At 44.7% G+C, this 14,620-nt stretch overlaps 2 protein-coding genes across 3 annotated transcripts; one reads left to right on the top strand and one right to left on the bottom strand.

Annotated features, from left to right (window-relative positions):
* The first annotated feature begins 8,186 nt into the window (after positions 1 to 8,186).
* Positions 8,187 to 11,384, top strand: LOC310817779 (uncharacterized protein). Its single transcript, XM_083688480.1, has 6 exons — positions 8,187 to 8,207; positions 8,391 to 8,429; positions 9,099 to 9,428; positions 9,937 to 9,963; positions 10,089 to 10,214; positions 11,199 to 11,384. Exons 3-6 carry the CDS (start codon positions 9,227 to 9,229, stop codon positions 11,246 to 11,248), a joined length of 405 nt encoding a protein of 134 aa, XP_083544606.1. The 5' UTR covers positions 8,187 to 8,207; positions 8,391 to 8,429; positions 9,099 to 9,226; the 3' UTR covers positions 11,249 to 11,384.
* Positions 11,385 to 11,783: 399 nt separating this feature from the next.
* On the bottom strand, positions 11,784 to 14,609 carry LOC310817817 (E3 ubiquitin-protein ligase rnf146-like). 2 transcript variants are annotated; one of them, XM_083688531.1, is made up of 3 exons: positions 14,473 to 14,609; positions 13,741 to 13,826; positions 11,784 to 13,578 (listed from the first exon to the last, which is right to left on the bottom strand). In XM_083688531.1, exon 3 carries the CDS (start codon positions 13,575 to 13,577, stop codon positions 12,591 to 12,593), a length of 987 nt encoding a protein of 328 aa, XP_083544657.1. In that variant the 5' UTR covers position 13,578; positions 13,741 to 13,826; positions 14,473 to 14,609; the 3' UTR covers positions 11,784 to 12,590. The 2 variants fall into 2 exon arrangements, with proteins under 2 accessions (XP_083544657.1, XP_083544656.1); XM_083688530.1 differs by having other exon boundaries at positions 13,770 to 13,826.
* Between the last annotated feature and the right edge of the window lie 11 nt (positions 14,610 to 14,620).

Here is a 14,620-nt window from a genome sequence, read left to right as displayed (position 1 = left end):
TTCTTCATCCATCGCTTCCTATCCATCCCTCTCTCATTCTCAGTAACTTAACTTATCAGCACACAACCATAGCCTGAACAAGCAAGAGCCCCCTCCACAACAAAAACAAACACAAGGTCGCAGATAACAATAACAATGGTGTCCTCTGAACCTCGGGGTGGTGGTGAGAGACAGGGGTATGATGGGGCTATTTCTGTAGGGATGGGAGAGAGGGAGAGAGGGGGAGAGAGGGGGAGAAAAAGAGAGGGAGAGAGAGGGGGGGGGGGAGAGAGAGAGAGAGGAGACATTCGGGTGGGACATGATACAGTAGGATGTACAGTATGGAAGTTATGAGAGTTATGTGTCTGCGTGAATATACATTACTGTTGTCTCCTGTCTCACAGTCTGTCAGTCTGGCTGACTGGCTGGCTGTCTGGCTGGCTGTCTGGCTGGCTGTCTGTCTGTTTGTCAGCCAGTCTGTCACTCTGTCTGTCTGTGTCTCTGCTATGTCTGGCTTACTGCACACCCAGAATAAACTCATTCACCTCTCTCCTTCTTCACTTTCTTTCTCCATTTCTCCCTCTCTATCTCATTACTCTCTCTCACTTTAATATCCCACTGTGTCCTTCTCTCTCTCTCTCTCTCTCTCTCTCTCTCTCTCTCTATGGCATATTGCTCCCAATTTCCCTCTTTCTCCATTCCTCTTTCAGTCCCTCTTTCTTCATCCATCGCTTCCTATCCATCCCTCTCTCATTCTCAGTAACTTAACTTATCAGCACACAACCGTAGCCTGAACAAGCAAGAGCCCCCTCCACAACAAAACAAACACAAGGTCGCAGATAACAACAACAATGGTGTCCTCTGAACCTCGGGGTGGTGGTGAGAGACAGGGGTATGATGGGGCTATTCCTGTAGGGATGGGAGAGAGGGAGAGAGGGAGGGAGAGAGAGAGAGAGAGAGAGAGAGAGAGAGAGAGAGACATGTGGGTGGGACATGATATGGCAGGATGTATATAGGGGCAGTTATGAGAGAGGTATGTGTCTGCGTGAATATACATTACTGTTGTCTCCTGTCTGTCAGCCAGTCTGTGTCTCTGCTATGTCTGGCCTACTGCTTACAGATCAAAATAAACTCACTCACCTCTCTCTTTCTTCTCACCAACACCTCTCTCTTTCTCCATTCCTCGCTCTCTGTCTCATTTCTTTCTCTCACTTTCTGATCCCACTGTGTCTCCCTCTCTCTCCTCCTCCTCCTCTTCCTCCTCCTCCTCCAAATGTCCCTCTTTCTCCACTCCTCTTTCAGTCCCTCTTTCTTCATCCATCGCTACCTATCAATCCTTGTCTCCCTCCCTCCCTCACTGTGTGTCGCGTCTATATGTGTCCCACCCCCCCACTTCCCTGTGTGTTCCTTCTACAATATGTCATATATCCATCTCTATCTCTAAATCTCGAACTATCTCTAAATAAGTCTTATATACGACTGGCAACATGACCTACACCATGTCAGTGGTCCTCTGTGGCTCAGTTGGTAGAGCATGGTGCTAACAATACTTAGGTTGTGGGTTTGATTCCTGCTGGGACCATATATACTGAAAAATGTATGCACTCACTGCAATGTAAGTCGCTTTGGATGAAAGCATCTGCTAAATGGTGTACATAAGTACAGTCTGTATCCCACAAGAACTATGCTCTGGTATTCTGTCAACATAACACTTGTTATTATGTGGTGGTGTGTTGCTATCATTGCTCTGAGAGTTGTTGTACATCCAACAGGGGAGGCTGGTGGAGGTAGAAATCGGAGGACAGGCTCATTGTAATGCATGGAATGGAATGAGGAATGGTATCAAACACATGCAAACACTAACATCCAATATCCACAATGTGTATGTTATTTGTTTTTAATGTTTCTTTCATGAGGCATATACACGCAGCCCTATGTATCTGGGGTTATGTTAAGCAGGCACAAAACTGAGGAAATTGTAATTTTAAAAGAATAATATTAAGAATATTGCAATGGAAACAAGATTTGTTAGCCCTCAGAGGTCACAGTTAACTCGTACTAAATAGTGACCTAAACAAGATGTTGGCATAGGAGCCCTATAACTTTTACACTAACATAGTTCCTATGACAACGCAGAATAAAATACATCCCTATGCAAATAGAATGACTTAGGACACGGTTCCTTTGTTGGAATTCTTTCAATCAACAGTCCAAGCAGTTTAGTCAGAATGCGACAAAGGATTGGTCAACGTTCTGCACATTGGGTGGAGGAGTTGTCTTACAGTATGTGCGACATTGGAGAGTTAGATATTGTATTGTCTTTGCTTGCGGCTCTTCGAACGACACCACAGGGTCACAAACAGTGATAGGCCCACACAGGCTATTGCTACGGCACCGGCCACCCCCATGATCAACAGCCGGCCTCCCGTCTGTTTCTGGTGGATGTGTTGAAGCAGGGCGAAGCTGCTGAGATGGCTGCAGGAGCACACCGTGTGGGTGGAGTTAGACACCACCGAGCTGCAGCCCCGCCCTGACCACGCCCCTTTCTCATCTGACCAATAAACACAGGCGTGCAGGTCCGCATCACTAGGCTGCAGGTGTGTGAAGGTGAGATTGATGGGTTGGCGCAGGTTTGTTGTGTTGGGGTTGCTGACCGATACAGTCACCACTCGGGAGTTGAGCTGCTGAGCTGAGCCATTGCCGGTCAGTGGAGGAAGGTTTTTATAGCTGAGCAGAGTGACATAGGCAAATCCTGGGTAGGTGTCATCTCCGATCGCCGTCTCCCATGTGGTGTCCAGCTGGGCGTTCTCATTGGTCAGGCTGATCGGTCCCCGGGGACGAGCACTGTCCCTTCTGACCACTATCTCCACCTCCGTGAGGGTGTTGTTTATCCTGGTGGTGGGCTCCGTCAGCTGGGGGGCGATCAGTCGGAGGGCGTTCTCTACTGAACTCAGTAATCTGGTCACCTCACTGCTGTCGACTCCCCTACCAGAGGAACCGTTGAACTGGAGAACATCAGTGGTGGCTTCCACCAGTCCCTGTGGGGAGAGAGACAACAGAGACAGGTTGATGTGGTGCGTGCGTACGAGCGAGCGAGCGTGAGCGTGCGCGTGCATGTGTGTGTGTGTCTGTATGTGTGTGTACAGTACTGGTGTGTTTTGTATGTTGCATGCATGCATGATGATCACGAAGATGACTGACTTACATTCAAAAGCACCTCACCACTCAACTGCTCTCCAGCCACCGCAGAGTTACTCAACGCCAAACAGTTCCGTTTTATCAGAGACAAGAAACCGTCTAAACCTGACAGTGTCTGCCCGGGTTTAACCTGTCCTCCCGGCTTTAACCTGTACGGATCACAATCCAGCTTCACACAGGCAGTCTGGTTCTTGCCGTAGTTAGTGAACCCAGGGCGGCAGTGGCACCGGTAGGTACCCTCCACATTACCACATGTTCCTCCCTTACCACAGATCAGTCGGTCCATCTCACACTCATTTAGGTCCGCACACCTTTTGGTTGTTTCGTTATATCTGAACCCAGATTGGCACTCGCAATAGGAGCTTCCATTGGAGGTCCGGCAAACCCCATGACTTCCACAGATGTCCGGACGGAGCACGCACTCATCCACGTCCACGCAATTGAAGACGCGTAAATAATCATCGCAGTAGGTCGTATCGCGACAGAAGTATTCTAATAGGCTGCATTGTCCTGCTGCTAGGTCCTTCTGTCGGAAGGCCAGAATCAGGAGAGATAGAGTCCAATACAGGCCCATGCTCTCTGACAAGAAGGGAGGTTTAAGTAAAGGTCCGTGCATCAGACTTAAGAAGACAGTCTTGAAGAGTGATGAGGCAATGATGAGTCTCTTAGTTGGAACTTCATTGAGACATCATGTTTCTACTTGGGTTCCTTTTTTTTTATTTTTTTATTATTCTGCTGTGACTATATGTGTGTTTACTTCCCAATCTCTCACAGTCTGTTGTTATTGTTGTTTTTCTCTGCTTCCCCTTTTTCCCTCCCCCTCTCATTGTCTTCCTCTTACATTTACATTCATGGCATTTAGCAGACACCTTTATCCAAAGCGACTTACCACAAATACATTTGACTAAGGAAGTGAATCATTTATCCATCAGTCATCATAAGAAAAATGAATTTATTCATTCATTTAGGCTAGGACCAGAAAGAGAGAGAGAGTCACAGTCACAATGCTTCATTGTGGGCATGTTTCATTGTTAGTTGAATTGGGGAAATCTGATTTTGTTTATGCTACACAGGACAGCATGTGTCTTGTTTCAATGGTAAACTTTATCTGAAAAGATCTGGGAAACCACACCACACGTCAAGGTTAACCGGCCTGTGGGCAACAACACCCTCTTTTATTATTATATTACACATTCAGTACATAACAATTTACGTGTCAAGCCATAGATGAACATCCCTCATGGGATCCTTAGACACATAATTATAGTACCATACAGTAACATACAAATAAAAACATACATACTAAAGACCACTAAGGTCAGTAATTGCATTTCTGCTTAAATATAGTTTTACATTTCACACACATTATCAAGCACACTACATACAGTGCCTTTGGAAATTATTCAGACCCCTTACCTTTTTCCACATTTTGTTGTGTTATAGACTCATGGATTAAATTAAAAGAATTTGCCATCAATCCACACACAATACCCCAGAATAACAAAGAGAAAACAGGTTTTTAGAAATTTCAGTAAATGTATTAAAATTGAAATACAGAAATACCTCATGTTCATAAGTATTCAGACCCTTTGAGTCCATCTTAATGCAAGGATAATAGTTCATGTAATTTTGGAATTAATATCTTTGTTTTTATAGGGTCTCATTAAGATGGACTCAATTCAACTTATTGAGTGATTTGTTGATGACATTTTTACATTTTAGCTAATTTTAAGAGTGTCGTAGCAAAGGGTCTGAATACTTATGTACATGACGTATTTCTGTATTTCAGTTTTAATAAATTTACTGAAATTTAAAAAAAATGTGTTTTCACTGTCATTTTGGGGTATTGTGTGTGGATTGATGGCAATTCTTTTTTAATTTAATCCATTTTAAATTGAGTCTATAACACAACTAAATTCTGATAAGACTACGCAGTAGATGAAGTTAGTGGAAGAGAGAGAGAGAGAGAGAGAGAGAGAGAGAGAGAGAGAGAGAGAAATTTATTAAATTATTAGAGGTTTGGAGTGTCTAAGATCATGCACTAAATATTGATACCTTGTTCCACACAAACCATATTGAAATAGTCTGGAAATAGGGGGCAGAAGGGTCAGTTTGTGGAAAACTAAAAATGTTTTAACATGCCAGTAAATGCTCTGCGTCTCACCACAGACACAGACCAACTCTGCTCTTGAGACGGAAAAGCAACAGCAACTTTGCACAACATTTTCCTCATGATGTTTCAGAAGAATTGCAACCACATCCCCTGTGTGGTTGATGGTTTACTAGCTGTAAGTGATTTATATGAGTGACATAAGAGTCTTAAAATTAAAAGCAGCAGGCCCAGATAGTATTATAACTACATTGATATTTCACTGCACTGTTGAGCGGTAACTTGCAAGGTAGCATTTCATTGCACTGTTAACAACCAGCTAGATCCTGTGCATATGATGAATAAACTTGATTTTATTCATACAGACTTGATTCAAGATTCAAGATTCAAGATTCTTTATTTGTCACGTGCATACAAGTATACAGTGAAATGCAAAAGTGACAGTGCCACAGAGTAGTGCAACAATACGTTTTAAAATAAAATAAAATAAAATAGAAATAATAAAAAATATATAAACAGTATAACAGTATAAACAGTATAAACAGTATAGCGGTGAAGCAATGTACGCAATGGAATGGCTATATACAAGGTTGACAGTACAGATAATTACAGTGGAAGATGAGTCTGCAATGGATAATTATGTGTGTGCATATGTGTTATGATGTCAGTGAGTGTGTGAGTGACTTGAGGGGGGCACTGGTGGGGTCATTGTTGATGATCCTGATGGCATGGTGGTAGAAACTCTGTCTTAGCCTCTCTGTTCTTGCTGCATGACAGCGAAGGCGTTTGCCTGACCGCAGCGGCTGGAACAGTCCGTTTTTCGGGTGGTGAGGGTCCTTCATTATCCTGTAGGCTCTGGTCCTACACCTCCTGGTGTACAGGACATAGAGAGGGGGGGTTGGAGTTCCCATGGTCTTTTCTGCCAGGCATACCACCCTTTGCAGAGCTCGCCTGTCCTGGGCCGTGCTGTTACCGTACCAGACGGTGATGTTACCAGCCAGGATGCTCTCCACAGCTCCAGAGTAGAAGGACTGAAGGATCCTCCGGGAGACTTTAAATTTCCTCAGCTGCCTGAGATGGAACAGGCGTTGCCTTGCCTTTCCCACCAGTGTACTGATGTGGGTAGTCCAGGTCAGGTCTTCTGTGATGTGGACTCCCAGGTATTTAAAACTGCTCACCCTGTCCACAGCAGTCCCACCGATGTTCAGCGGTGTGTAGGTCCTTGGATGTTGTGCTCTCCTGAAGTCCACAATCAGCTCTTTTGTCTTGGAGACATTCAGGATGAGGCTATTCTCCTGACACCAGAGTGACAGGTCCGCCACCTCATCCAGGTAGGCTTCCTCATTGTTATCTGAGATCAGCCCCACCACAACTGTGTCGTCCGCAAACTTGATGATGGAGTTGTCCCTGGATTTAGCCAGACAGTCGTGGGTGTACAGGGAGTAGAGGAGGGGGCTAAGGACGCAGCCCTGGGGGGACCCTGTGCTCAGGATGAGTATGCTGGAGGTGTGTCTACCCACCCTGACCACCTGTGGCCTGGCCGTCAGGAAGTCCAGGATCCAGGCACACAGGGGAATGTTCAGTCCTAATCCAATCATCTTTTCAGCCAGTCTGGTGGGGACTATGGTATTGAACGCTGAGCTGTAGTCTATAAACAGCATTCTCACATAGCCCCGCTTCTGACTGTCAAGGTGAGAGAGAGTGGTGTGGACCTGGGAAACTGCATCATCCGTGGATCTGTTTGGTCTGTATGCGAACTGCAGCGGGTCCAAGGTCGGAGGGAGGGAGGAGCAGATGTATTCCTTAATCAGCCTCTCAAAGCACTTCATGACCACTGAGGTTAGAGCCACGGGTCTAGTCATTCAAGCAGGCTGGGGAGGTGATCTTGGGCACAGGGACGATGGAGGATCTTTTAAAACAGGTGGGAGCTACAGAGTTAGCCAGTGATAGGTTGAATATGGTAGTGAACACAGGAGCTAACTGGTTAGCACAGGTCTTAAGTACTCTCCCAGGTATGCCATCCGGGCCAGCAGTTTTCCTTGTATTCACCTTCAGCAGAGCCCTCCTCACGTCGTGTTCCGTCACGGAGAGTGCTTGCTCTGCCCCAGCGTGTGAACTCCCAACAGCCGCGCTAGCCAGCACTCTGACGTTGTTGTTGTTAGCCGACGCACTAGCGGTGGTGTTGCCAGCCTCAAACCGTGCATAAAAACAGTTCAGGTCTTCGGCTAGGGAGGCATCTGCACTTTCGCACTTCTGCACTTGATATTGTATAGCATTGAACCTCTTGCTTTTGACTGAGATGAGAAAACCAAAAGGGAAACCGTACAGGTAAATCAGGGTGAATAGTAATTCATCTAAACACCATACCCCTGAGATTGAGTCAAGATCAGAATCCTTGAGATCCAGACCCAGACCAAGATCAGTCCCCTTGGGGCGATTCCAACCAAACCAGCAAATTTGTCATCGAACACTCATTAAAGACTTTTCTGAATAGGTTTTATTTGTGTGAGACTTATTGCTTTACATAGACAACTGTTACATTTACATTTATGGCATTTAACAGACGCCTTTATCCAAAGCGACTTACAATAAATACATTTGTTTAAGTAAGTGAATCATCTATCCAACAGTCATCATAAGACAAAGTAATCTGTAAACTGTCCCATATGGTTTCACAGTAAATCCTAAACTCTGAGCTCACAGTTCCCCTACGTATTTCAGCCTCATCCCCTCAGTTCTGCAGGAGACTTGAGAAACATGGTATGATCACAGAGTGCACAAGTTCACCAGTGTTGTGACATCGCTTCCCCCTTCTCACAAAGATGGTGTGGAAAGAACTACTATTTAAGACCCGCTGGAGTTAAGAGAGACACTCACCAGCAGGACAGAATGGAACACATCTCACTCTGTGTGCTTCTCTGTAAGTAGTGTGTGTGAGTGTGAGTGTGTGTGTGTGTGTGTGTGTGTGTGTGTGTGTGTGTGTGTGTGTGTTTATTATTGATGTGTGCTGATGTGCTCATTTGCTGCAATACGGTGTAATTCTGAGTTTGAGCTTGACCGTGTTCATGCATACGGCATTTCTCTTTATCCCTCTCTGCTGTAGTGCTGAGTACACTGAGTATCGCCTCCACACACAGCCAAGGTGATCATTTGAATCTTTTCTCCTTTCTAACCTAAACGTTTTTGTTTCTTGTCATAATTTACACCAAAACAGTAGTCCACACACACACTCACCTTTCTCTCCTCTCTGCGCCCTCCTTCTCCTCTTGAGACCCTCTGCCTTTATATTTCTGTCTTTCCACCTCTGTTTTAATTATAAACCATAGGCTATTACATTGTGTAGTGTTTGTGAGAACATCAGAGCATTATTATGTGTGTTGCCAAGTCATCTTATGCGTCACCAGAAGTAAATACAGTGCCTTCGGAAAGTATTCAGACCCCTTCACTTTTTCCATATTTTGTTGTGTTATAGACTCAATTTAAAATGGATTAAATTAAAAGAATTTGCCATCAATCCACACACAATACCCCAGAATGAACACTATACTATGATATACTTATGTACATGAGCTATTTCTGTATTTCAATTTTAATAAATGTATTGACATTTCTAAAAACCTGTTTTAGCTTTGTCATTCTGGGGTACTGTGTGTGGACTGATGGCAAATTATTTTAATTTGAAGGGGTGAAGGGGTCTGAATACTTTCCGAAGGCACCATAACAATCACCCAGGCTGGCTGCCAAATTGGACCAAGATGTTTTCGACATTGCATGTTCAGTGAATATTGAATGATCTCTCCTGACATATTAGGGAAGCCTCGTCTGACTTTATCTCCTTCTTGGCCGGTGCCTGTTGGAGACTCAGTGACTTTTCGCTGTGGGGTCAGACTGAGGTCATGGTCTAAAAGGTGGAGGTTCTACTGGTACAAGGCTGATTCCATGGATAACTACAATTTACGGCGTGAGGAGTTCTCTACAGTGCCCATTTATGATAACAGGGATGGGGTTGGGCTTGGGGCCAGAGGCTTCTACCATCTCACACATGTGGGTCTGAATGACATGGGTTGGTATATATGTAGAGCTGGGAAGAGACGCCACACAGCAAGACAGTTCAGCGACGCTACGTATCTCTCAGTGACACGTGAGTCCCTGCAGGAAAATCTCCATTGAAGACACTATTTAGTCAAGGATTAGGCTTAATCTGTGTCCCTTAATTCAATTCAATTCAGTTCAGTTGAAAAATGACACATATTCAATAACGCACAGTGTACAGTACGTACTGATAATCACCATTACTTTCACCACTCTTTCCTGCAGCTAACTTTGTCGACATCTCAGTGACACATGACTCATCCATTGTTGTATGCTGGTGTAGATTTGGGACACACACACTCTCCATGTCAGACTGGATTTATTGAGGCGGTTTCCTGGACACAGATTATGCCTAGTCCTGGACTGAATCATACTTTCAATAGAAAATCTCCATTGAAGACACTATTTAGTCTAGAAGTGTCCTTCAATTCAATTCAATTCAATTGAAAAATGACTTTGTTTTCCTTTATTTGTGTGTAGAATGGCACATATTCAACAACACACAGTGTACAGTACGTACTGATAATCACCATTACTTTCACCACTCTTTCCTGCAGCTAACTCTGTCAACATCCCAGTGACACGTGAGTCTAATATTTGACCAATTAGTAATTTCAGATTCTGAGTAACTAATACTTATTGGTATTTCACTCAAACACATAAACAGATTAATATACCCCAGCATACATTGTGTTCACATTAACTCCAGCCTCAGCTCCACCACCATCTCCAGTGGCCTACATCTCTCTGCCCAGACTGCTGTGTGGTTTACTGGTGGTGTCCCCCTACCTGCTGGTGACCATCGTGCTGGTAGTGAAATGCTGCAGGGCTCGAGGTAAAGTAACAAACGTAACTAGTATCAACAGCAGCATCAACAGACAACCTGATCATTTTATATATTTCCCAAAGATATACAATGCCCTGCGAAGGTAATGGGACAGTGATGGATTTTTTGTTCTTTTTGCTATACACTCTAAAAGTTAGGATTTTAAATCAAACAATTACTATGAGGTTAAAGTAGAGACTCTCAGCTTTTATTTGATGGTATTTATGTACATATTAGTTTCACCATTCAGAAATTACACTTTTTATGCATAGTCCCCCTGTTTCAGGTTACCCAAAAGTGATGGAACAGATTCATCAAATGTCCAAATTAAGCACTCATGTTGAGTATTTGGTCGACAATCCTTTGCATGCAATAACTGTCTGAAGTATGTGACCCATTGACCCCACCAGACACTGGGTGTCTTCTCTGGTGATGCTCTGCCAGGATTGTGTTTGTTTTGAGGTATTTTTGCCTAAAATGTTATCACCGGGAAATGAAATGCATTTTGACAAACACCAATAGCAGACTCCAAAGGCAAATGCAAAGCCTAGAATCAATATTAGACATTGACAGCTCTCTTATGATGCACAAATGATGTAACGGAACACACCAGACTTACCAGAAACACCTGTCAAGCCAACTACTTTTGGGTACCCTGAAATAGGGGGACTATGCATAAAAAGTGTATGGTCAAACCAATATGTATGCACATATTGCATACTATCAAATAAAAGCTGAGAATCTCTACTTTTACCTCAGTAATTGTTTGATTTAAAATCCAAACTTTTGGAGTGTAGGGACTAAATAAGAAAAAATGATTCACAATAATTCCATTAATTACGTAGGGCATCAATCAACAATAGATCAATATTGTATAAATCAACTGGGCCTCTACTGGACCTGATTATATACTGTGATTCTAAACACATATACTTGTTTAGAAGTTGTTATCTCAATCTGTCTACCTCGTGTTTTTGTTTCTGTGTGTAACAGCTTCATCGAGTTTGAATGTCCGGATTTCTTCTATAGTGACTGTGAGCTGAACTACGACGTACTGAACTAGACTAGCCTTAAACTGATGCTGCCCTCAATGTTTTTAATGTGTTGTTTTACTGTGTTTTCCTACTTACATTTTTGTATATGCATATGTTTTATTTGCACATTTGTAAAGCACTTTGTAACATTGTTTTGAATCATGCTATATAAATAAGGTGTATTATTATTATTATTATTATTACTACCCCACATGGATTTAATATCATAGGATTGGTTTAAGAGCCTGTGTTTAAATCAGACCTATGCTTTTCAATCTATGTACGGAAGTGGACAAGGGTACACTTCAGGGAAAAGGTTAGAGAATTTGGACACATGATTCCCTCTCCTCCATTGAAGCAGGTCTGATAGCGCCCTGATGTGGATCTAAAGACACACTGCTGAAAGACACGAAACTCCTTGTGTTTTCCTCATGCTCTGAAACGAACATAACATATCCCCATCATTTTTCTATAAAGCTGTAAATCATAATTCTGTAAAGCTACTATAAAAAGTATATTATGAGAACGTTCAATTAGGTTTGAGTAACAGACAAACACTTTATTGTTTGGACAAACAAAGACATCCATTTCATTCACTTCAAAATCCGAAAGACTTTTTAAGACATATGACAGTGAGAAATTGACAGAGAGAAAGTGTTAAAATAATTGGTTAAAACTGCAAAACATTCAAACTGCAAAACAGACAACTCATGATGATTGTGAGTACATTGCTCATCCACAGCGTTTTCATAGTAGCCCTATCCAGAATACTGTTAGACCAAACAGAAGTCTCTGTACTCACTATACAGGTCTTTTTACAATAATTCTGCCAGTTGATTTTCAGTCCACATTGCACACAACACACACACACACAAACACACAAACACAAACACTCACACAAAACATACTTCAATGATTTTAAACTTCACTTAAACAGGTGATGATGAAATCTACTGAATTTCTAACAGCAAAAATAATTTAAACTAATGTCCTCTCCGCACCACCTTCATCCCAACACCTATCATTGCAGGATCTCTCTTCAGATACTTGAGTTGTACCGAGACATGATGATGAGTCACAAAAACCGCAGCTCAAACGGTTACAGTGACGGAAAGGAAAGCAGTATGCATGGGCATTGGGCAACTCTTTCATGTCTGTGGGTTATTGCATTATTATTCGCTGGCTTCTGATTTCTGCATGGTTTTGCTGGCTGAATTGCGACGTATATGGCTGATCTGCGTCTTCCACCGAAGTCTCTATTGCGCCTCGTTTCCTTTCTGCCCATTGTGTTTTTTTGCTGAGCCGGCTGAGCGCAGTGACCGCGGTCCAGTTGACCGCGGTCCAGTTGCGGTCACACTTCAGTCACAGTGCACTGACCGTCGGGGCTGCGTGAGCGTACGCTAAGGCCGCCGCTGGAGGACCCACCCCCAGGGGGCAGTCTGTCCGGCTGGGTCTCCCTGAGGCGCCGCTGTGGCGGTCTGTGTCTGTGCTGGCGTCGTGCACCGGGCTCTCCCCTCCCTTCCTCCTCCTCCTCCCCCTCCCCCTCCTCGCTATTACCAGACGCCGACTCGTACACCTCCTCCTCTTCCTCCTCCTCTTCCTCTTCCTCCTCCCCCTCCGGTTGGCTGACGTGGAGCTGAGATAGAGAGTCTTCCAAGGAGGGGGAGGCCGGGCTGGCGAGGTGGCCACCCAGGACCGTGGGGGGTCGAACTGGGGGAAGCGGGAGCGGGGTGGGAGCGGGGTCAGGGTCCAGCCTGAGCCCGGCCACGCCCTTTTTTGGGATGTCGACCACGTCGCGTTTGATGCGGCGTCGCCGCCCGTGCTCGTTGCGGCGGTACTGCACCATGTTCTCCAGGTCGGCCACGTACAGGAAGCCGGCGATCAGCATCTCGGCGCTCTTCCTGCCCTTGGCGAAGGCCTCCTCCAGCTCACGGCTGGTGCGCTCGTCGTACTGCCACCAGCCGTTCCTCCCCTCGTAGTACCAGGCGTGGTCCCCCCCGCCACCCCCGCTCCCAGCTCCGCCCCGCCCGCCGGCCGCCGCCGCCTTCAGCTCCTCGGGGGACAGCAGGGTGGGCCGCTCCAGGAAGTCTTCCGGCACTTCCTGTCGGCAAAGGGCGCAACGCTTGCTGTGCCAGGAGGCTCCCTTCACGCACAGGAAGCAAAAGACATGGCGGCAGGGCAGGCGCACCGGGTGCACGCAAGTCTGGAGGCAGATGGCGCACTCTGTGACGGGGGTGGGGGAGGCCGAGGGGGAGGTGGGGGAGTCAGCGAAGGTGTCACCTCCATCCTCCACCACCTTTTCAGATGAGAGGGAGCCCACCGAGCCGCGGCCTGCCATGCTGAGGTGGGAGGTGCAGTATGTTAGGCAAACACAGACAAAGACTAACAAGCAACAGTTTGACTATCAAATCAACGTAATGTGTCCTAATGGATTCAATAACATGGAGTCATATGACAATCATTAAGCTTGATTGAAAAAACTAAATGGCTAAGTGAATTACTTTAAAATGCCCCCAGTAATGTTCCTTACAGTTTCAGCCAGGTGCAGTTATTGAAATGTCATCCGGATTCAGTGACTTCAGTTCCTCTGTAAGAAAACGTATGTTGAAATTTAAAAGAAAGTCACTTTTTCGAGGTTAATCCCACTTTCCCTTAAAAACAGACAGCTGTGTGGCGTACACACACAGCAACAAAGTAAGTAGCTAGCACGTACAGTACCGCACAGCAGCACAAGACAGCGCTGATTAAGAGGAGAAACTAGCTAGAAAACATAAATATGTTTAGGAAATTCACAACAGACGCATACATATATATATATATATATATTTAACTTGTGTGTTATGCAGATAATATTGTCGCTATGAGAATGACTGTTGTCCATAGACTTCAATATATTCAGCTAGCTGGCTAATAAACCATATAGCCATTGGCTTCAGCTGAGCTCAATGCTAGCAAGCTATTTGGAGGCCCAGTCGTCGAAGTGACACACCCCTTGCCTTGCATATCTTCAACTCCCTCACAGCCAAGCTAGCGAACATAATTAACCTAAAACCTCCCATTTAGACACACAAACAGCTAACTAACTACCCGTATTGCATAGTCCGGGTATAACAACTAGCCTACCAGCTAAGCTAACCACAACAATGAGTGTTGTTAACATATTCAGGCATATCAGAACATCCGTTTATCTTGGCCACACTGGCCACAGCAGTCCCCCCCCCCCCCAAACTCACTTGTTAATCTCGTTGGTTCAGTGCGATGTTTTAATAATTTGTGTTTATCAATCAAATCATTAAATCAGCTGTCAAAACAATCCAAGACTGGACCTCTCTTCTTCAGCCAGAAACAGCAATGCATTCGCCGTTTCAGCTCCCGTCAGCA

Source organism: Argentina silus (genome assembly GCF_951799395.1).
Source record: "Argentina silus genome assembly, chromosome: 17".
NCBI classification, from domain to species: Eukaryota; Metazoa; Chordata; class Actinopteri; order Argentiniformes; family Argentinidae; genus Argentina; species Argentina silus.
The sequence above is the reverse complement of the archived record's forward strand: the minus strand, read 5'-3'. Positions and strand labels throughout refer to the sequence as shown.

Excerpts from the sequence above, each read along its gene's own strand:
- LOC310817779 (XM_083688480.1), top strand. The coding sequence starts at position 9,227 with ATGGATAACTACAATTTACGGCGTGAGGAGTTCTCTACAGTGCCCATT. Across the intron at positions 9,964-10,088 it reads TGTCAACATCCCAGTGACAC|CCTCAGCTCCACCACCATCT; the intron begins GTGAGTCTAATA and ends CATTAACTCCAG. Across the intron at positions 10,215-11,198 it reads GAAATGCTGCAGGGCTCGAG|CTTCATCGAGTTTGAATGTC; the intron begins GTAAAGTAACAA and ends TGTGTGTAACAG.
- LOC310817817 (XM_083688531.1), bottom strand. The coding sequence starts at position 13,577 with ATGGCAGGCCGCGGCTCGGTGGGCTCCCTCTCATCTGAAAAGGTGGTG.